Source organism: Oncorhynchus masou, chromosome 24 (genome assembly GCF_036934945.1).
Source record: "Oncorhynchus masou masou isolate Uvic2021 chromosome 24, UVic_Omas_1.1, whole genome shotgun sequence".
NCBI lineage: Eukaryota > Metazoa > Chordata > Actinopteri > Salmoniformes > Salmonidae > Oncorhynchus > Oncorhynchus masou.
This window is the reverse complement of record NC_088235.1, coordinates 100,489,212-100,511,165: the sequence shown is the minus strand read 5'-3', so window position 1 is coordinate 100,511,165 and position 21,954 is coordinate 100,489,212. Positions and strand designations below refer to the sequence as shown.

The window sequence follows — 21,954 nt, the reverse complement described above, 5'->3', positions numbered from 1 at the left end:
AGAAAGAGAGAGAGAGAGAGATAGAGAGTGTGCGTGCATGTCTGTGTGTGTGCGTGCATGTCTGTCTCTCTCTCTGTGTGTGTGTGTGTGTGTGTGTGTGTGTGAGAGAGAGAAAGAGAGAGAGAGATAGCTGTTTGCTGATGATCTGGTGCTTCTGTCACCAACCAAGGAGGGCCTACAGCAGCACCTAGATCTTATGCACCGATTCTGTCAGACCTGTGCCCTGACAGTAAATCTCAGTAAGACCAAAATAATGGTGTTCCAAAAAAGATCCAGTCACCAGGACCACAAATACAAATTCCATCTAGACACTGTTGCCCTAGAGCACACAAAAAACTATACATACCTTGGCCTAAACATCAGCGCCACAGGTAACTTCCACAAAGCTGTGAACGATCTGAGAAACAAGGCAAGAAGGGCATTCTATGCCATCAAAAGGAACATAAATTTCAACATACCAATTAGGATTTGGCTAAAAATACTTGAATCAGTCATAGAGCCCATTGCCCTTTATGGTTGTGAGGTCTGGGGTCCGCTCACCAACCAAGACTTTACAAAATGGGACAAACACCAAATTGAGACTCTGCACGCAGAATTCTGCAAAAATATCCTCCGTGTACAACATAGAACACCAAATAATGCATGCAGAGCAGAATTAGGCCGATACCCACTAATTATCAAAATCCAGAAAAGAGCTGTTAAATACTATAACCACCTAAAAGGACGCGATTCCCAAACCTTCCACAACAAAGCCATCACCTACAGAGAGATGAACCTGGAGAAGAGTCCCTAAGCAAGCTGGTCCTGGGGCTCTGTACACAAACACACCCTACAGAGCCCCATGACAGCAGCACAATTAGACCCAACCAAATCATGAGAAAACAAAAAAGATAATTACTTGACACATTGGAAAGAATTAACAAAAAAACAGAGCAAACTAGAATGCTATTTGGCCCTACACAGAGAGTACACAGCGGCAGAATACCTGACCACTGTGACTGACCCAAAATTAAGGAAAGCTTTGACTATGTAAAGACTCAGCGAGCATAGCCTTGCTATTGAGAAAGGCCGCCGTAGGCAGACATGGCTCTCAAGAGAAGACAGGCTATGTGCTCACTGCCCACAAAATGAGGTGGAAACTGAGCTGCACTTCCTAACCTCCTGCCCAATGTATGACCATATTAGAGAGACATATTTCCCTCACATTACACAGATCCACAAAGAATTCGAAAACAAATCCAATTTTGAAAAACTCCCATATGTACTGGGTGAAATTCCACAGTGTGCCATCACAGCAGCAAGATTTGTGACCTGTTGCCACGAGAAAAGGGCAACCAGTGAAGAACACGCACCATTGTAAATACAACCCATATCTATGCTTATTTATTTTATCTTGTGTCCTTTACCATTTGTACATTGCAAAAACACTGTATATATATATATATATAATATGACATTTGTAATGTCTTTATTGTTTTGAAACTTCTGTATGTGTGATGTCTACTGTTAATTTTTATTGTTTATTTCACTTTATATATTATCTACCTCACTTGCTTTGGCAATGTTAACACATGTTACCCATGCCAATAAAGCCCCTTGAATTGAATTGATAGAGAGTGTGCGTGCATGTCTGTGTGTGTGCGTGCATGCCTGTCTCTCTCTGTGTGTGTGTGTGTGTGTGTGTGTGTGTGTGTGTGTGTGTGTGTGTGTGTGTGTGTGTGTGTGTGTGTGTGTGAGAGAGAGAGAAAGAGAGAGAGAGCGATAGAGAGTGTGCGTGCATGTCTGTGTGTGTGTGCATGTCTGTCTGTCCCTCTGTGTGTGAGTGAGTGAGTGAGTGTGTGTGTGAGTGTGAGAGTGAGTGAGTGAGTGAGTGAGTGAGTGTGTGTGTGAGTGTGAGAGTGAGTGAGTGAGTGAGTGTGTGTGTGAGTGTGAGAGTGAGTGAGTGAGTGAGTGTGTGAGTGTGAGAGTGAGTGAGTGAGTGAGTGTGTGTGTGTGAGAGTGAGTGAGTGAGTGAGTGAGTGTGTGAGTGTGTGTGTGTGAGTGAGTGAGTGAGTGAGTGTGTGAGTGAGTGAGTGAGTGAGTGTGAGACTGCCTGTGCATCTGGAACCCCTCAGCCCTCTCAGCTCAAACACTAAAACACAAAGTGTACACTCTTTCTGCAGCTTCCATTCAGTCAGATGGAATGTTCAGACACGATGGCGCTCACATAAAGCACACATACAAAGGCAAATAATAGTAAACACAGGGGCTAAAGGAGGTCCATTTGAAAAGTCTACATCTTCCACTCCAGGATTCTGAAAGTGACAAATGTGAGGTGCAACTAACAGGGACATGTTATGAAAGTGAATCATTCCCATACTTCAAAGAGATCTTCATTTTATCACCTATTGCAACACAACTTTGCTGAGAGTGCTGCAGCACCCCCTGAAAAATCAGAATAAAATAAATAAATATATATTTACAATATATACATATATATATATATATATGTAAAATGTCACAAAAGATGTGCGTGCACTGGGCCTTTGATAGTATTGTTTTAGCAGACCCATATAGCAGTCTGTAGCGCAGGGAAATACTATTCCCCCATTGAAGAAAAAAATAACAGCACCCCCCCCCCCCCCAAAAATACTTGAGGCAGCTATTTGCAGGACATTAATATTAAGGTTTTGCTTGCCTGAGGTAGAGTGATAAGCTGTAGACCACACTATTTACCAAGAGAGTTTTCATGTATATTTTTCGTAGCTGTCTATTTACCACCACAAACCGATGCTGGCACTAAGACCACACTCAACAAGCTGTATGACGTCAAAAGCAAATGCTCATCCAGAGGTGGTGCTCCAAGTGGCTGGCGGCTTTAATGCAGGGAAACTTATATCTGTTTTACCTCATGTTACCTTGATTTAACTAGGCAAGTCAGTTAAGAACAAATTCTTACTTTCAATGGCAGTCTAGGAACAGTGCCTTGTTCAGGGGCAGAATGACAGATTTGTACCTTGTCAGCTTGGGAGTTTGAACTTGCAACCTTCCGGTTACTAGTCCAACGCTCTAACCACTAGGCTACCCTGCCGCACGATGTGCAATCAGAGGAGAAACACTCTAGACAACCTTTACTCCACACACACAGATGGGTACAAAGCTCTCCCTCGCCCTCCTAGCCATGTCTGAGTCCTGGCTTAGGAAGGCCACCAAAAACCCTGAAACTTCGATCCCTAACTGTAGATAGAACTGCCAAAGGGTGCAGAGTTGCAATTTACTGCAGAGATAGCCTGCAGAGATCTGTCTTACTATCCAGGTCTGTGCCCAAACAATTTGAGCTTCTACTTTTAAAAATCCACCTTTCCAGAAACATGTCTCTTACCGTTGCCGCTTGCCCTGGACAACATATGTGAATTGATTGCCCCCCATCTATCTACAGAGCTTGTGCTGTTAGGTGACCTAAACTGGGACATGCTTAACACCCCGGCCATCCTACATTCTAAGCTTGATGCCCTCAATCTCACACAAACTATCAATGAACCCACCAGGTACATCCACAAATCCATAAACACGGGCACCCTCATAGATATCATCCTAACCTGGGGCGGCAGTGTAGCCTAGTGGTTAGAGCATTGGACTAGTAACCGAAAGGTTGCAAGTTCAAATCCCCGAGCTGACAAGGTACAAAAGCTGTCGTTCTGCCCCTGAACAGGCAGTTAACCCACTGTTCCTAGGCCGTCATTGAAAATAAGAATTCTACTCTAATTGACCTGGCCCGGGTATCCTGGAAGGATATTGACCTCATTCCGTCAGTATAAGATGCCTGGTCATTCTTTAAAAGTGCTTTCCTCACAATCTTAAATAAGCATGCCCCATTCAAAAAAATGTAGGACCACTCCAGACCTGACTGCCCTTGACCAGCACAAAACCATCCTGTGGCATACTGCATTAGCATCGAATAGCCCCCGCGATATGCAACTTTCAGGGAAGTTAGGAACCAATATACACAGGCAGTTTGGAAAGAAAAGGCTAGCTTTATCAAACAGACTGAACTTGCAACCTTTTGGCTTCCTGCAGCACAAAGTCCAAAAAGTCCATGGAGAATAAGAGCACCTCCTCCCAGCTGCCCACTGCACTGTGGCTAGGAAACACTGTCACCACTTATAAATCCACGATAAATGAGAATTTCAAAAAGCATTTTTCTACGGCTGGCCATGCTTTCCACTTGGCAACCCCTACCCCAGTCAACAGCCCTGCACCCCTCACAGCAACTTGCACAAGCCTCCCCATTTCTCCTTCTCCCAAATCCAGATTGCTGATGTTCTGAAAGAGGTGTAACATCTGGACCCCTACAAATCAGCAGGGCTAGACAATCTGGACCCTCGCTTTTAAAATGATCAGCCGTCATTGTTGCAACCCTAGCCTGTTCAACCTCTCTTTCGTATCGTCTGAGATCCCAAACATTGGAAAACTGCCGCGGTCATCCAAGGTATTCCAAGGTATTCGAAAGCCGAGTTAATAATCAGATCACCGACCATTTCGAATCCCACCACACCTTCTCCGCTATGCAATCTGGTTTCCGAGCTGGTCATGGGTGCACCTCAGCCGCGCTCAAGATTCTAAACGATATCCTAACCTCCATCAATAAGAGACAATTCTGTGCAGTTGTATTCATCGACCTGGTCAAGGCTTTCGACTCTGTCAATCACCACATTCTTATCGGCAGACTCAACAGCCTTGGTTTCTCAAATGACTGCCTCGCCTGGTTTACCAACTACTTCTCAGACAGAGTTCAGTGTGTCAAATCGGAGGGCCTGTTGTCCTGACCTCTGGCAGTCTCTATGGGGGTGAAACAGGGTTGAATTCTCGGGCTGACTCTTTTCTCAGTATACATCAATGACGTCGCTCTTGCTGCTGGTGATTATCTGATCCACCTCTACGCAGACGATACCATTCTGTATACTTCTGGCCCTTCTTTGGACACTGTGTTAACTAACCTGCAGACGAGCTGCAATGCCATACAACTCCTTCCGTGGCCTCCAACCGCTCTTAAATGCAAGTTAAGCTCTTCAACCGTTTGCTATCAGCACCTGCCAGCCCGTCCAGCATCACTACTCTGGACGGTTCTGACTTAGAACACGTGGACATCTACAAATACCTAGGTGTCAGGATGTCAGAAGGTGAATTCACCAATTTGTAAGTCGCTCTGGATAAGAGCGTCTGCCAAATGACTTAAATGTAAATGTAAATGTAAAGGTTAGACTGTAAACTCTCCTTCAAGACTCACATTAAGCATCTCCAAATCAAAATTAAATGTAGAATCGGCTTCCTATTTCGCAAAAAAACATCCTTCACTCATGCTGCCAAACAAACCCCTGTAAAACTGACCATCCCAATGATCCTTGACTTCGGCGATGTCATTTACAAAATAGCCTCCAACACGCTACTCAGCAAATTGGAAGCAGTCTATCACAGTGCCATCCATTATGTTACCAAAGCCCCATATACTACCCACGACTGTGACCTGTATGCTCTCGTTGGCTGGCCCTTGCTTCATATTCGTATCCAAACCCACTGGCTCCAGGTCAACTATAAGTCTTTGCTAGGTAAATCCCCACCTTATCTCAGCTCACTGGTCACCATTGCAGCACCCACCCGTAGCACGCGCTCCACAGCAGGCATATTTCACTGGTCACCCCCAATGCCAATTCCTCCTTTTGTCACCTTTCGTTACAGTTCTCTTCTGCCACTGACTGGAAGGAACTGTAAAAATCACTGAAGCTGGAGACTCATATCTCCCTCACTAACTTTAAGCACCAGCTGTCAAAGCAGCTCACAGACCACTGCACCTGTACATAGCCCATCTATTAACAGCCCAATCAACTACCTCATCCCCATACTTTTTTTTGCTCCTTTGCTCCCCAGTTTCTCTACTTGCACATTCATCTTCTGCACATCTATCTTCTCCACAATGTTTACTTGCTAAATTGTAATTATTTCGCCACTATGGCCTATTTACTCACTTAACTCACCTAATTTGCATACACTGTATATAGACTTTTTCTATTGTGTTATTGACTGTATGTTTGTTTATTCCATGTATAACTGTGTTGTTGTTTGTGTCGCACTGCTTTGCTTTATCTTGGCCAGGTCGCAGTTTTAAATGAGAACTTGTTCTCAACCAGCCTACCTGGTTAAATAAAGGTGAAATAAATAAAAAATAAATAAAATAATTGGCAAATCTGACCATAACTCTATCCTCCTGATTCCTGTTTACAAGCAAACACTAAAGTAGGAAGTACAAGTGACTCGCTCAATACGGAAGTGGTCAGATGACATAGATACTAAGCTACAGGACTGTTCTACTAGCACAGACTGGAATATGTTCCGGGATTCTTCTCGATTGCATTGAGGAGTACACCACATCAGTCACTGGCTTCAACAATAAGTGCATTGATGACGTCGTCCCTAAAGTGACCATACGTACATACCCCAACCAGAAGCCATGAATTATAGGCAACTTCTGCACTGAGCTAAACAGTAGAGCTGCTGCTTTCAAAGAGCGGGACTCTAACCCGGACTCTTATGAGAAATCCGCTATGCCCTCCGACGAACCATCAAACAGGTAAAGCATCAATACAGGACTAAGATCGAATCGTACTACACCTAGACGACGCTCATTGGATGTGGCAGGGCTTACAAACTATTGTGGACTACAAAGGGAATCACAGCCTACCAAACGAGCCTACCAGATGAGCTAAATTCCTTCTATGCTCACTTCGAGGCAAGCAACACTGAAGCATACACGAGAGCACCAGCTCTTTCTGGATGACTGTGTGATCATGCTCTCCATAGCCGATGGAGAGCGGTCAACATTCACAAGGCCGCAGGGCCAGACGGATTACCAGGATGTGTACTCTGAGCATGCGCTGACCAACTGGCAAATTACTTCACTGACATTTTCAACCTATCCCTGACCGAGTCTGTAATACCAACATGTTTCAAGCAGACCACCTGTGCCCAAGAACACTAAGGTAACCTGCCTAAATGACTACCGACCCGTAGCAGTCACGTCTGTAGCCATGAAGTGCTTTGAAGGCTGGTCATGGGTCACATCAACACCATCAACCCGGATACCCTAGATCCACTCCAATTTGTATTCTGCCCCAACAGATCCACAGCTGATGCAATCTCTATTGCACTCCACACTGCCCTTTTCCACCTTGACAAAAGGAACACCTACGTGAGAATGCTGTTCATTGACTACAGCTCAGCGTTCAACACCATAGTGCCTTCAAAGCTCATCCCAAAGCTAAGGACCCTGGAATTAAACACCTCCCTCTGCAACTGGATCCTGGACTTCCTGACAGGCCGCCACCAGGTGGTAAGAGTAGGTAACAACAGATCTGCCACACTGATCCTCAATGCGAGGGTCCCTCAGGGGTGCGTGCTCAGTCCCCTCCTGTACTCCCTGTTCACCCATGACTGCATGGCCAAGCACCACTCCAACACCATCATTAAGTTTGCTGACGACACAACAGTTGTAGGCCTGATCACCGACAACGATAGCGTAGAGGTCAGAGACGTAGCAGTGTGGTGCCAGGATAACAACCTCTCCCTCAAAGTGATCAAGACAAAGGAGATGATTGTGGACTACAGGAAAAGGAGGGCCGAGCATGCCCCCATTCTTATTGAAGGGGCTGCAGTGGAGGAGGTTGAGAGCTTCAAGGACCTTGGTGTCCACATCATCAACAAACTATCATGGTCCAAGCACACCAAGACAGTCGTGAAGAGGGCACGCAAAACCTATTCCCCCTCAGGAGATTTAAAAGATTTGACATGGGTCCTCAGATCCTCAAAAAGTTCTACAGCTGCACCATCGAGAGATTCCTGACTGGTTGCATCACTGCCTGGTATGACAACTGCTCGGTCTCCAACAGCAAGGCAGTACAGAGGGTAATGCGTACGGCCCAGTACATCACTGAGGCCAACCTTCCTTTCATCCAGGACCTCTATAGACTGTTCTCTGTGCTACCGCACGGCAAGCTTTACCGGAGCGAGTCTAGGTCCAAAAGGCTTCTTAACAGCTTCTACCCCCAAGCCTAAGACTCCTGGACAGCTAATCATATGACTACCCAGGCTTTTTGCATTGACTCCTCCACCCCCATTTTTACACTGCTGCTACTCTCTGTTTATTATTTATGCACAGTCACTTTACCTCTACCTACATGTACAGTGGGGCAAAAAAGTATTTAGTCAGCCACCAATTGTGCAAGTTCTCCCACTTAAAAAGATGAGAGAGGCCTGTCATTTTCATCATAGGTATACTTCAACTATGACAGACAAAATGAGAAAAAAAAATCCAGAAAATCACATTGTAGGATTTTTTATGAATTTATTTGCAAATTATGGTGGAAAATAAGTATTTGGTCAATAACAAAAGTTTATATCAATACTTTGTTATATACCCTTTGTTGGCAATGACAGAGGTCAAATGTTTTCTGTAAGTTTTCACACACTGTTGCTGGTATTTTGGCCCATTCCTCCATGCATATCTCCTCTAGAGCAGTGATGTTTTGGGGCTGTTGCTGGGCAACACAGACTTTCAACTCCCTCCAAAGATTTTCTATGGGGTTGAGATCTGGAGATTGGCTAGGCCACTCCAGGACCTTGAAATGCTTCTTACAAAGCCACTCCTTCGTTGCCCGGGCGGTGTGTTTGGGATCATTGTCATGCTGAAAGATCCAGCCACGTTTCATCTTCAATGCCCTTGCTGATGGAAGGAGGTTTTCACTCAAAATCTCATGATACATGGCCCCATTCATTCTTTCCTTTACACGGATCAGTCGTCCTGGTGCCTTTGCAGAAAACAGCCCCAAAGCATGATGTTTCTACCCTCATGCTTCACAGTAGGTATGGTGTTCTTTGGATGCAACTCAGCATTCTTTGTCCCCCAAACATGACGAGAATGTTTTTACCAAAAAGTTATATTTTGGTTTCATCTGACCATATGACATTCTCCCAATCTTCTTATGGATCATCCAAATGCTCTCTAGCAAACTTCAGATGGGCATGGACATGTACTGGCTTAAGCAGGGGGACACGTCTGGCACTGCAGGATTTGAGTCCCTGACGGCGTAGTGTGTTACTGATGGTAGGCTTTGTTACTTTGGTCCCAGCTCTCTGCAGGTCATTCACTAGGTCCCCCCGTGTGGTTCTGGGATTTTAGCTCACCGTTCTTGTGATCATTTTGACCCCACGGTGTGAGATCTTGCGTAGAGCCCAAGATCGAGGGAGATTATCAGTGGTCTTGTATGTCTTCCATTTCCTAATAATTGCTCCCACAGTTGATTTCTTCAAACCAAGCTGCTTACCTATTGCAGATTCAGTCTTCCCAGCCTGGTGCAGGTCTACAATTTTGTTTCTGGTGTCCTTTGACAGCTCTTTGGTCTTGGCCATAGTGGAGTTTGGAGTGCGACTGTTTGAGGTTGTGGACAGGTGTCTTTTATACTGATAACAAGTTCAAACAGGTGCCATTAATACAGGTAACGAGTGGAGGACAGAGGAGTGTCACGCCCTGGTCGAAGTATATTGTGTTTGTCTGCATTTATTTGGTCAGGCCAGGGTGTGACATGGGTTTTTTGTGGTGTGTTTTGTCTTGGGGGTGTCTAGCATAGTCTATGGCTGCCTGAGGCGGTTCTCAATCAGAGGCAGGTGATTATCGTTGTCTCTGATTGGGAACCATATTTAGGCAGCCATATTCTTTGAGTATTTCGTGGGTGATTGTTCCTGTCTCTGTGTTTGTTGTCACCAGATAGGCTGTATGGGTTTTCACGTTCTGTTTGTTGTTTTTGTATTATTCGTTTTTCATCTTCATTAAACATGTATCAAGAATACCACGCTGCATTTTGGTCTGCTTCTCCTTCACCAGACGAAAGCCGTTACAGAATCACCCATCACAACAGGGCCAAGCGGCGTGGTGACAGGCAGCGGCAGCAGGAGCAGCGAAAGGAGGAATGGATATGGGAAGACGTTTTGGATGGCAAGGGTTGTTACACTTGGGAGGAGATACTGGCTGGAAGAGATCGCCTCCCATGGGAACAGGTGGAGGCACTTAGGAGAGCAGAGGCAGCCGGAGAGAGGAGCCGGCGATACGAGGGAACGCAGTTGGCAAGGAAGCCCGAGAGTCAGCACCAAAAATGTATTGGGTGGGGGCTCACAGGGAGTATGGCTACGCCAGGTAGGAGACCTGCGCAAACTTCCTGTGCTTACCGGGGGGCTAAAGAGACCGGGCAGGCACCGTGTTATGCTGTGGAGCACACGGTGTCTCCAGTGCAGGTGCATAGCCCGGTACGGTAAATACCAGCTCCTCGTATTGGCCGGGCTAGAGTGGGCATCGAGCCAGGTAAGGTTGGGCAGGCTCGGTGCTCAAGAGCTCCAGTGCACCTGCACGGTCCGGTCTATCCAGTGCCACCTCCACACACCAGTCCTCCGGTGGCAGCTCCCCGCACCAGGCTTCCTGTGCGTGTCCTCGGCCCAGTACCACCAGTGCCAGCACCATGCATCAGGCCTACAGTGCGCCTCGCCTCTCCTGCGCTGCTGGAGTCTCCCGCGCTGCCGGAGTCTCCCGCCTGTTCAGCGCTGCCCGAGCCTTCCTCCTCTCCTGCGCTGCCGGAGTCTTCCGCCTGTTCAGCGCTGCCAGAGCCTTCCTCCTCTACACCGCTGCTGGAGTCTCCTGCCTGTTCAGCGCAGCCAGAGCTGCCAGCCTGCATGGAGCAGCCAGAGCTGTCAGTCTGCATGGAGCAGCCAGAGCTGCCAGTCTGCATGGAGCAGCCAGTGCTGTCAGTCTGCATGGAGCAGCCAGAGCTGTCAGTCTGCATGGAGCAGCCAGAGCTGCCAGTCTGCATGGAGCAGCCAGAGCTGTCAGTCTGCATGGAGCAGCCAGAGCTGTCAGTCTGCAAGGAGCTGCCAGTCTGCAAGGAGCTGCCAGTCTGCAAGGAGCTGCCAGTCTGCAAGAAGCCGCCAGAGCTGTCAGTCTACATGGAGCAGCCAGAGCCGCCAGTCAGCATGGAGCAGCCAGATCCATCAGTCTGCCAGGATCCGCCAGTCAGCCAGACTCTTCCAGATCTGCCAGTCAGCTAGACTCTTCCAAATCTGCCAGTCAGCCAGACTCTTCCAGATCTGCCAGTCAACCAGACTCTTCCAGATACGCCAGTCAGCCAGGATCTGCCAGAACCGCCAGCCAGTTAGGATCTGCCGGATCCAACTACCTGCCTGAGCTTCCTCTCAGTGCTGAGCTTCCTCTCAGTGCTGGGCTTCCTCGCAGTGCTGAGCTTACTCTCAGTGCTAAGCTTCCTCTCAGTGCTGAGCTTCCCCTCAGTCCCGAGCTTCCACTCAGTCCCGAGCTTCCCCTCAGTCCCGAGCTTCCCCTCAGTCCCGAGCTACCCCTCAGTCCCGAGCTACCCCTCAGTCCCGAGCTGCCCCAGTCCCGAGCTGCCCCTCAGTCCCGAGCTGCCCCTCAGTCCAGTGGGGTTCTGGGTGAGGACTACTAGGCCATGGTCGGCGGCGAGGGTGGACTATCTTAGGATGCGAGGAGGAGGGATTAAGACATTGATAGAGTGGGGTCCACGTCCCGCGCCGGAGCCGCCACCATGGACAGATGCCCACCCGGACCCTTCCCTATTGTTTTGATGTGCGTCCGGGAGTCCGCACCTTAGGGGTGGGGGGGTTCTGTCACGCCCTGTTCGAAGTATATTGTGTTTGTCTGCATTTATTTGGTCAGGCCAGGGTGTGACATGGGTTTTTTGTGGTGTGTTTTGTCTTGGGGGTGTCTAGCATAGTCTATGGCTGCCTGAGGCGGTTCTCAATCAGAGGCAGGTGATTATCGTTGTCTCTGATTGGGAACCATATTTAGGCAGCCATATTCTTTGAGTATTTCATGGGTGATTGTTCCTGTCTCTGTGTTTGTTGTCACCAGATAGGCTGTATAGGTTTTCACGTTCCGTTTGTTGTTTTTGTATTATTCGTTTTTCATCTTCATTAAACATGTATCAAGAATACCACGCTGCATTTTGGTCCGCTTCTCCTTCACCAGACGAAAGCCGTTACAAGGAGCCTCTTAAAGAAGAAGTTACAGGTCTGTGAGAGACAGAAATCTTGCTTGTTTGTAGGTGACCAAATACTTATTTTCCACCATAATTTGCAAATAAATTCATAAAAAATCCTATAGTGTTATTTTCTGGATTTTTTCTTCTCATTTTGTCTGTCATAGTTTAAATGTACTAGTTTAAAGGCCTCTCTCATCTTTTTAAGTGGGAGAACTTGCACAATTGGTGGCTGACTAAATACTTTTTTGCCCCACTGTAACGCTTATCTTAAGTGTGTACTTCCAACAATGCACTACAAATTAATTTGACACCTTCAAATAGTGGTGGAAAAAGTACCCAATTGTCATACTTGAGTAAAAGTAAAGTAACCTTAATAGAAAATGACTCATGTAAAAGTGAAAGTCACTCAGTAAAATCCTGCTTGAGTAAAAGTCTAAAAGTATTTGGTTTTAAACTATTTAAGTATCAAAAGTAAATGTTATTGTAAAAGTAAAAGTACAACTCATTTCAAATTCCTTATATTAAGCTAACCAGACGGCAACATTTTCTTGTTTTTTTCATTTACAGATAGCTAGGGGCACGCTCCAACACTCAGACATCATTTACGGATAGCTTGGGGCACGCTCCAACACTCAGACATCATTTACGGATAGCTAGGGGCACGCTCCAACACTCAGACATCATTTACGGATAGCTAGGGGCACGCTCCAACACTCAGACATCATTTACAAATAAAGTGTTTAGTGAGTCCGCCAGATCTTTTTGGTATCTTGATAAGTGTGTGAATTAGACACCTTTCCTGTCCTGCTAAGCATTCAAAATGTAACGAGTACTTTTGGGTGTCAGGGAAAATGTACATAATTTTCTTTAGGAATGTAATGAAATAAAAGTAAAAGTAGTCAAAAATATAAATTGTAAAGTACATATACCCCAAAAAACTACTTAAGTAGCATTTTCAAGTATTTTTACTTACGTTCTTTACACCACTGCCTTCAAATGGGGGGACTAGATACATAAAGTGCTTGAATTTCTAAACAGTAAAACAGATATGCATGAAAATACCCTCAAATAAAAGGTGACATTCTGTTTTGTTTGATATCATATACAAAATGGAGTATAGAGCCAAATTAAACGTTTCACCTTCACTGTCCAAATAAATACATAGGGGAGTGTAGCATTAATTGTCTTGGTGCTGTGCATGCTGTTATTCTAACACCATGACATAATGATTGCATCCCAAACGACACCCTATTCTGTTTATAGTGCACTACTTCTGACCAGGGCCCATAGGGCACTATTTTGGGAATAGGGTGCCATTTGGGGCAAATACAATGACACTGCTGGGATGTATCTAGAAAGAGGTATGTCTCCAGTGGAGAGTGGACTGTTACGGGTACAGGCTAGGCTACTTCACTGTGCAGCATTGACGTTAGTGACTTAAATTTATCCTTAGCAGAGAGCAGTTCAAATTAAGTCTCTCTCGGTTTGAACAGTTCAAACGGCCAATGGCAACATGACCAAATACCACAACATGCTCTAAGAGCACTGTATTATATCACAATGTACAAGCTGTGGGGTCTGCCCCATCAAAACATTTATTTTGAGAGAGACCCATCTATCCAGCTGAAGATTCGGACGCATCACTTTAACTGTTATCATTTCACTGAAGTACTTTCAAGATACAAGTGTATGGCTGGCTGACTGTAACAAGGCCACACACATTTAGAGCATAAAGAAGCAGAAAATGTCAGGATTTGGCCTGGGTTCTGCTGACTATTCGTGGCTCAGTTGGTTAAGCGACTGTTTCTCACTCCGGAGACCCAGGTTCGTAACCGGGTCCTGACAGAAAAACAAAATAAAAATGTAATACTCAAGGTGATTGCCTCTGAACCATGGTTGATCTCCAAATGGCACCCTATATATAGTGCACGACCTTTAACTACATCCCTATGGGCCCTGTTCAAAAGTAGTGCACTATTAAGGGAATATAGTGCCATGTCTTTAATATTCCACAGACAGAGATAGCCTAGCTGTTGAGATATATCATTAATCTCATCTGCGATTCAATCGCTAAGTTCAGTTCTGAACGTGAGAATATGTAGTACAGTGAATCAACACCATCTTGTGGGGTCCTGGCTCATTGTCTTTATCCGTAGGGTTAATAAGGTTGACTGGTGATAGTATGTACATGTACTGTATGAGCATGTTCAGCAGCAGACCTGGGTTAAAATACTGTTTGAAATATTTCAAATTCTCAGGCCAGCGCACATGATTGCTCGCTAGTACAGTACAAATTACTCTATTTACTTTCTACATGTTTTCTTCAGGCGAACATCCAAATGAAGTGCATTGGTTTACACAGACTTAAAATGTGTGAATGAGTAAGTGCTAAAGGGTGGGTGGAGGGTGATTGTATTGTGAGTGGGTGGTGGGTGGATGGATGGATGGGTGGGTAGGTGGTGTGTGTGTGTTTGGGTCGGTGTGTGGGTGGTGAGCGGGTAGGCCATCTTACCGGATGAGGTCAAGCAGGGCGTCGGCAGAGCTCATGATGGCCTTGCCGCTATCCTCGGAGTCCTCCTTCTGGGCTGCTCCTCCAGGGTGGATGACGGACACCATGATGATGCCCACCACCACTGCTACAAAGGTGGTCCAGAGGTAGTAAGACACGGTGATAAGGCCCAGTCTGCTGGAACACTTAGCATCTAGGGCTGCTAGCCCTGACATCAGACTGGAGAAAGGGAGGGGGAGAAGAGAGAGAAAGAGAGAGAGAGGCAGGGGGAGAGAGAGAAAGTGGGGGTGGAGAGAGAAAGGTAGAGAAGGAGGGGGGAAGAGAAAGAGAGAGAGGAGGAGAAAGTGAGAGAGGGGGAGGAGAGAGAGGATGAGAGAGAGGAGAAGGAGATAGAAGTGGGAGAGAGAAAGAGGGTGAGGAGAGAGAGCGGGAGAGAGTGAGGAGGGTAGAGAGAGATGGGTGAGATAGAGAGAGGGGGGGTGAAAGAGAGTTAGGGAGTGAGAGGGAAGGAGAGAGAACGGGGTGAGGAGAGAGAGGATGAGAAAGGGGGGAGAGAGAGAGGGAGAGAGGGGGAGAGAGAGGGGTGGAAGAGGGAGAGGGTGAGAGAGAGAGAGAGAGAGAGAGAGGGAGAGAGAGAGGAGAGAGGGAGAGGGGGAGGAGAGAGTGGATGAAAGAAAGAGAGAGAGAGAGAGAGAGAGAGAGAGAGAGAGAGAGTGGATGAGAGAAAGAGAGAGCGAGAGAAAGAGAGAGAGAGACAGAGAGAGAGAGAGGGGGAGCGGGAGAGGGTAGAGACGGGTGGGAGAGAGTGGTTGAGAGAGAGAAAGAGAGGGGAGTGGGAGAGAGAGAGAGAGAGAGAGAGAGAGAGAGAGGGGGAGGAGAGAGTGGTTGAAAGAAAGAGAGAGAGAGAGCGAGAGAGAGAGAGCGAGAGAGAGAAAGAGAGAAAGAGCGAGAGCGAGAGAGAGAGAGAGAGAGAGAGGGGGGGATGGGGGAAAGAGTGGTTGAGAGAGAGAAAGAGAGAGAGAGAGGGAGGGACAGAGACACACACACACACTGATTAGGCTTGAGGCAGGTCTTCATGCGTAAAGTGACATTTGTCAATACTTGGCAGATCTTTATGACGTATTCCACTTCAGGTCCGTATATTGCATTCATTATATAGTGATATTTGACAGAGACAGTGACACCATTTTTACAACAATCTATCCAGCTTTCAAAGTTCATAAATATATTATAAGCTAACAGTACCTATGATCACAGTATGGCTTTGACAGATTGAAGACAATGTGTCCCTTTAAAATGCTACAGTTATTGCAGAACATCTGGATACTACACGGCAACACCATGGATGCAAATTCAGACTTAAATGAACACTTTCTTAGAGGTGATGCCGTTACACTTTTTTTGTTTTAGGGAGGGGGGGGGGGCGTTAACATTGTAGGTTGTAAAGCTGTATTTGCATATTTCCCAGCACGCCGTTCAAGTAAATGTGGGAGACACCACCCAATGACTGTGTTTGTTAGTGACATGGTTGTTGCATTCAGTAACTTCTAGTCCAGAAACCTTCACCAAGTGACTGCCAAAGTGAAAGTGCAGAGAGCGCAATGGGAGAGAGACCCTAAACAAAGACACACACACACGCTCACTGCAGCAATAGATGGCTGTTGGTCCGGTCCAAATGCACCCCTTTGATGAACACATTTGACTGGTTCATTCAAGTCCAGTAGCCTTAGGAGGATTGTTTTTCAGCCTGTGACGGTCCTCTCCGCTATTTGTGACAAACCTGGAAACAGGTGAGCTAGGAATTTACTCGCCAGGAATGTTAAAACACCCTGCCACACTTTATAGCTTTATAGACATTTGCTTCTGCATCATTTCTGAAGCATCTTTATAGCATGACATTTGCTTCTGAATCATTTTTATAGCATGACATTTGCTTCTGAATAATTTCTGAAGCATCTTTATTTTATTTATTTTACCTTTATTTAACTAGGCAAGTCAGTTTAAGAACCAATTCTTATTTTCAATGATGGCCTAGGAACGGTAGGTTAACTGCCTGTTCAGGGGCAGACGCTCTAACGCTCTAACCACTAGGCTACCCTGCCGCCCCATTTATAGCATGACACTTGCTTCTGAATCATTTCTGAAGCATCTTTATAGCATGACATTTGCTTCTGAATCATTTCTGAAGCATCTTTATAGCCTTCTAGGCCTTAACTCAATTGGATGGTTCAGTTGCATGGCCCTTGTAACGCCAGGAATGTTAAAACACCCTGCCACACTTTATAGCATGACATTTGCTTCTGAATCATTTCTGAAGCATCTTTGTAGCCTTCTAGGCCTTAGCTCAATTGGATGGTTCAGTTGCATGGCCCTTGTAACGCCAGGATTGTTAAAACACCCTGCCACACTTTATAGCATGACATTTGCTTCTGAATCATTTCTGAAGCATCTTTGTAGCCTTCTAGGCCTTAGCTCAATTGGATGGTTCAGTTGCATGGCCCTTGTAACGTCATGATTGTTAAAACACCCTGCCACACTGTATAGCATGACATTTGCAGTTGCATGGCCCTGTGAATCATTTCTGAAGCATCTTTATAGCCTTCTAGGCCTTAGCTCAATTGGATGGTTCAGTTGCATGGCCCTTGTAACTCCAGGACTGTGGGTTTGATTGCCCCCAAGAATGTATGCACGCATGACTTTAAGTTGCTTTGGATAAAAGCGTCTGCTAAATGGCATACAGTGCATTATATTATCAAGGGATAATGAAGGCTTAATTTCACCTTATTGTGTCCTAAGAGTTATTCTCCTTTTATTACCAGGCCATGCTCTGGCCACTGTTCAAATATCCTTTTCATGAGTCAATGTTCTGTATGAAATATGTCATTATAACCAATTAATGTAGAAAATATAGTACTTTACTCAGCATTCCATTCTTTCAACTGAGAGGCCTATAGCCCTGTACCATGACCTGCTGAAAGAAGGTTCAGTTAATGTCCTCTCTAATAACCTGTAGACAGCTATTCAGTTAGCTGTTCATTGGTTTCTGAAAGACTGCAGTTAGGTAATGATAGAGAGTGAGTCAGTCATGTTGTCAGTGTGCTAGTTTGGTTTGGTTCAGAGAGTGAGTCAGTCGTGTTGTCAGTGTGCTGGTTTGGTTTGGTTCAGAGAGTGAGTCAGTTGTGTTGTCAGTGTGCTGGTTTGGTTTGGTTCAGAGAGTGAGTCAGTCGTGTTGTCAGTGTGCTGGTTTGGTTTGGTTCAGAGAGTGAGTCAGTCGTGTTGTCAGTGTGCTGGTTTGGTTTGGTTCAGAGAGTGAGTCAGTCGTGTTGTCAGTGTGCTGGTTTGGTTTGGTTCAGAGAGTGAGTCAGTCGTGAAGTCAGTGTGCTAGTTTGGTTTGGTTCAGAGAGTGAGTCAGTCGTGTTGTCAGTGTGCTAGTTTGGTTTGGTTCAGAGAGTGAGTCAGTCGTGTTGTCAGTGTGCTGGTTTGGTTTGGTTCAGAGACTGAGTCAGTCGTGTTGTCAGTGTGCTGGTTTGGTTTGGTTCAGAGTGAGTCAGTCGTGTTGTCAGTGTGCTGGTTTGGTTTGGTTCAGAGAGTGAGTCAGTCGTGTTGTCAGTGTGCTAGTTTGGTTTGGTTCAGAGAGTGAGTCAGTCGTGTTGTCAGTGTGCTTGTTTGGTTTGGTTCAGAGAGTGAGTCAGTCGTGTTGTCAGTGTGCTGGTTTGGTTTGGTTCAGTGAGTCAGTCGTGTTGAGTGTGCTAGTTTGGTTTGGTTCAGTCAGTCGTGTTGTCAGTGTGCTAGTTTGGTTTGGTTCAGAGAGTGAGTCAGTCGTGTTGTCAGTGTGCTGGTTTGGTTTGGTTCAGAGTGAGTCAGTCGTGTTGTCAGTGTGCTGGTTTGGTTTGGTTCAGAGAGTGAGTCAGTCGTGTTGTCAGTGTGCTGGTTTGGTTTGGTTCAGAGAGTGAGTCAGTCGTGTTGTCAGTGTGCTAGTTTGGTTTGGTGCAGAGACTGAGTCAGTCGTGTTGTCAGTGTGCGTGCTGGTTTGGTTCAACGGGGCATGGAATGCATGTAAATGGAGGAGGAATGTAACTTCAGATAAGTAATTGTTCAGCTACAGTACCAGTTAAAAGTTTGGACAAACCTACTCATTCAAGGGTTTTTCTTTATTTTTACTATTTTCTACATTGTATAATAATAGTGAAGACATCAAAACAATGAAATAACACATATGGAATCATGTAGTAACCAAAAAAGTGTTAATCAAATCAAAATATATTTCAGATTTTAGATTCTTCAAAGTAGCCCCCCTTTGCCTTGATGACAGCTTTGCACACTCTTGGCATTCTCTCAACCAGCTTCATCTGGAATGCGTTTCCAACAGTCTTGAAGGAGTTCCCATACAGTATAATGCTCCCATACAGTATAACCCTCAATTGGGTTTAGGTCGGGTGATTGTGGAGGCCAGGTTATCTAATGCAGCACGCCATCACTCTCCTTCTTGGTCAAATAACCCTCACACACCCTGGAGGTGTGTTGGGTCATTGTCCTGGTAACTCTGGTTCTTCCTTTCCTATGGCGGTCTTCATGAGAGCCAGTTTCATCATAGGCTTGATGGTTTTTGCAACTGCACCTGAAAGTTCTTAAAATGTTCTGCATTGACTGACCTTCATGTCTTAAAGTAATGATGGACTGTAATTTCTCTTCCCTTATTTGAGCTGTTCTTGCCATAATATGGACTTGGTATTTTACCAAATAGGACTATCTTCTGTAGACCACCTTTACTGTACCTTGTCACAACACAACTGATTGGCTCAAACACATTAAGAAGGAAAGAAATTCCACAAATGTACTTTTAACAAGGCTCACCTGTTATTGATAAAATTACTACCTCGTTTTTTATTTATTTTCTATTTCACCTTTATTTAACCAGTAAGGCTAGTTGAGAATAAGTTCTAATTTACAACTGCGACCTGACCAAGATAAAGCAAAGCAGCGTGACACAGACAACAACAGAGTTACACATGGAATAACATGGAATAAACAATAAATAAGCCAATAACACAATAAACAAGTCAATGACACAGTAGAAAAAAATAAAGTGTATATACAGTGTGTGCAACAGGCATGAGGAGGTAGGCAATAAATAGGCCATAGTACTGAAGAATTACAATTTAGAAGATGAACACTGGAGTTATAAATTCGCAGATGATGATGTGCAAGTAGAGATACTGGTGTGCAAAAGTGCAGAAAAGTACATAAAAACAGTATGGGGATGAGGTAGGTAGACTGGGTGGGCTATTTACAGATGGATTATGTACAGCTGCAGCGATCGGTTAGCTGCTCAGATATCTGATGTTTAAAGTTGGTAAGGGAAATATGTCTCCAGCTTCAGCGCTTTTTGCAATTCGTTCCAGTCACTGGCAGCAGAAAACTGGAAGGAACGGCGGCCAAATGAGGTGTTGGCTTTGGGGATGATCAGTGAGATATACCTGCTGGAACGTGTGCTACGGGTGGGTGTTGTTATCGTGACCAGTGAACTGAGATAAGGCAGAGCTTTACCTAGCAAAGACTTATAGATGACCTGAAGCCAGTGGGTCTGGCGACGAATATGTGGCGAGGGCCAGCTGACTTGAGCATACAGGTCGCAGTGGTGGGTGGTATAAGGTGATTTGGTAACAGAATCGGATGGCACTGTGATAGACTGCATCCAGTTTGCTGAGTAGAGTATTGGAAGCTATTTTGTAGATGACATCGCCGAAGTCGAGGATCGGTAGGACAGTTAGTTTTACTAGGGCAAGTTTGGCGGAGTGAGTGAAGGGGGCTTTGTTGCGAAATAGAAAGCCGATTCTAGATTTGATTTTGGATTGAAGATGTTTAATATGAGTCTGGAAGGAGAGTTTACAGTCTAGCCAGTCACCTAGGTATTTATAGTTGTCCACATATTCTACCGTCCAGGCTGGTGATGCTAGTCGTGCGGGCGGGCGGATGCGGGCAGCGAACGGTTGAAAAGCATGCATTTGGTTTTACTAGCGTTTAAGAGCAGTTGGAGGCCACAGAAGGAGTGTTGTATGGCATTCAATCTCGTTTGGAGGTTAGTTAGCACAGTGTCCAGGGAAGGGCCAGAAGTATACAGAATGGTGTCGTCTGCGTAGAGGTGGATCAGGGAATCACCCGCAGCAAGAGCGACATCATTGATGTATACAGAGAAAAGAGTCGGCCCCGAGAATTGAACCCTGTGGTGCCCCCATAGATACTGCCAGAGGTCTGGACAACAGGTCCTCCGATTTGACACACTGAACTCTGTCTACAAAGTAGTTTGATGAACCAGGCGAGGCAGTCATTAGAGAAACCGATAAGAATATGATGTTTGATGAGTTGAAAGCCTTGGCCAGGTCGATGAAGACGGCTGCACAGTACTGTCTTTTATCAATGGCGGTTATGATATCGTTTAGTACCTTGAGCGTGGCTGAGGTGCACCTGTGACCGTCTCGGAAACCGGATTGCACAGCGTAGAAGGTATGATGGGATGAAGCTTGTTGAGAGAATACCAGGAATGTACAAAGGCAAAGGGTGGCTACTTTGAAGAATCTCAAATCTCAAATATATTTTTATTTGTTTAATTCTTTTTGGGTTACTACATGATTGCATATGTGTTATGTCATAGTTCGGATGTCTTCAATATTATTCTACAATGTAGAAAATAGTAAAAAATAAAGAAAACCCCTTGAATGAGTAGCTGTGTCCAAACTTCTGACTGGTACTGTACATGCTATGTCTGTGTGTGTGGGCATAATATTGTAAGAGTTTGATGTGTGTGTGCGCACTTGCCCTTGTGCCAGCATGTGGTCGTGCACAATCTGATTGAACTCTTTGGCCTGAATGCCAAGTGTCACGTCTGGAGGAAACCTTTCACCATCCCTACGATGAAGCATGGTGGTGGCAGCATCATCCTGTGAGGATGTTTTTCAGCGACAGGGACTTGGAGACTAGTCCGGATCGAGGGAAAGATAAACGGAGAAAAGTACAGAGAGATCCTTGATCCTTGCCCTGCTGCAGGGCACTCAGAACCTCAGACTGGGGCGACGGTTCACCTTCCAACAGGACAACGACCATGAGAACACAGCCAAGACAACACAGGAGTGGCTTCGGGACCCGTCTCTGAATGTCCTTGAGTGGCCCAGTCAGAGCCTGGACTTGAACCCGATCAAACATAGTTTGAGAGCATCTGCAGAGAAGAATGGGAGAAACTCCCCAATTATAGCTGTGCCAAACGTGTAGCGTCATACCCAAGAAGACTCAAGGCTGTAATCACTGCCAAAGGTGCTTAAACAAAGTACTCAGTAAAGGGTCTGAAAACTAATGTAAATGTAA

The 21,954-nt window shown here is 45.6% G+C and overlaps 1 protein-coding gene across 1 annotated transcript in view; it reads right to left on the bottom strand.

Annotated features, from left to right (window-relative positions):
- The window catches only part of slc1a7b (solute carrier family 1 member 7b), a 138,844-nt gene that overhangs the window by 53,348 nt on the left and 63,542 nt on the right, over nucleotides 1-21,954 (bottom strand). The window contains exon 3 of the mRNA XM_064933238.1: nucleotides 14,599-14,814. Within this exon, the coding sequence (XP_064789310.1) occupies nucleotides 14,599-14,814 (216 nt within the window). The remainder of the gene's footprint in view (nucleotides 1-14,598; nucleotides 14,815-21,954) is intronic.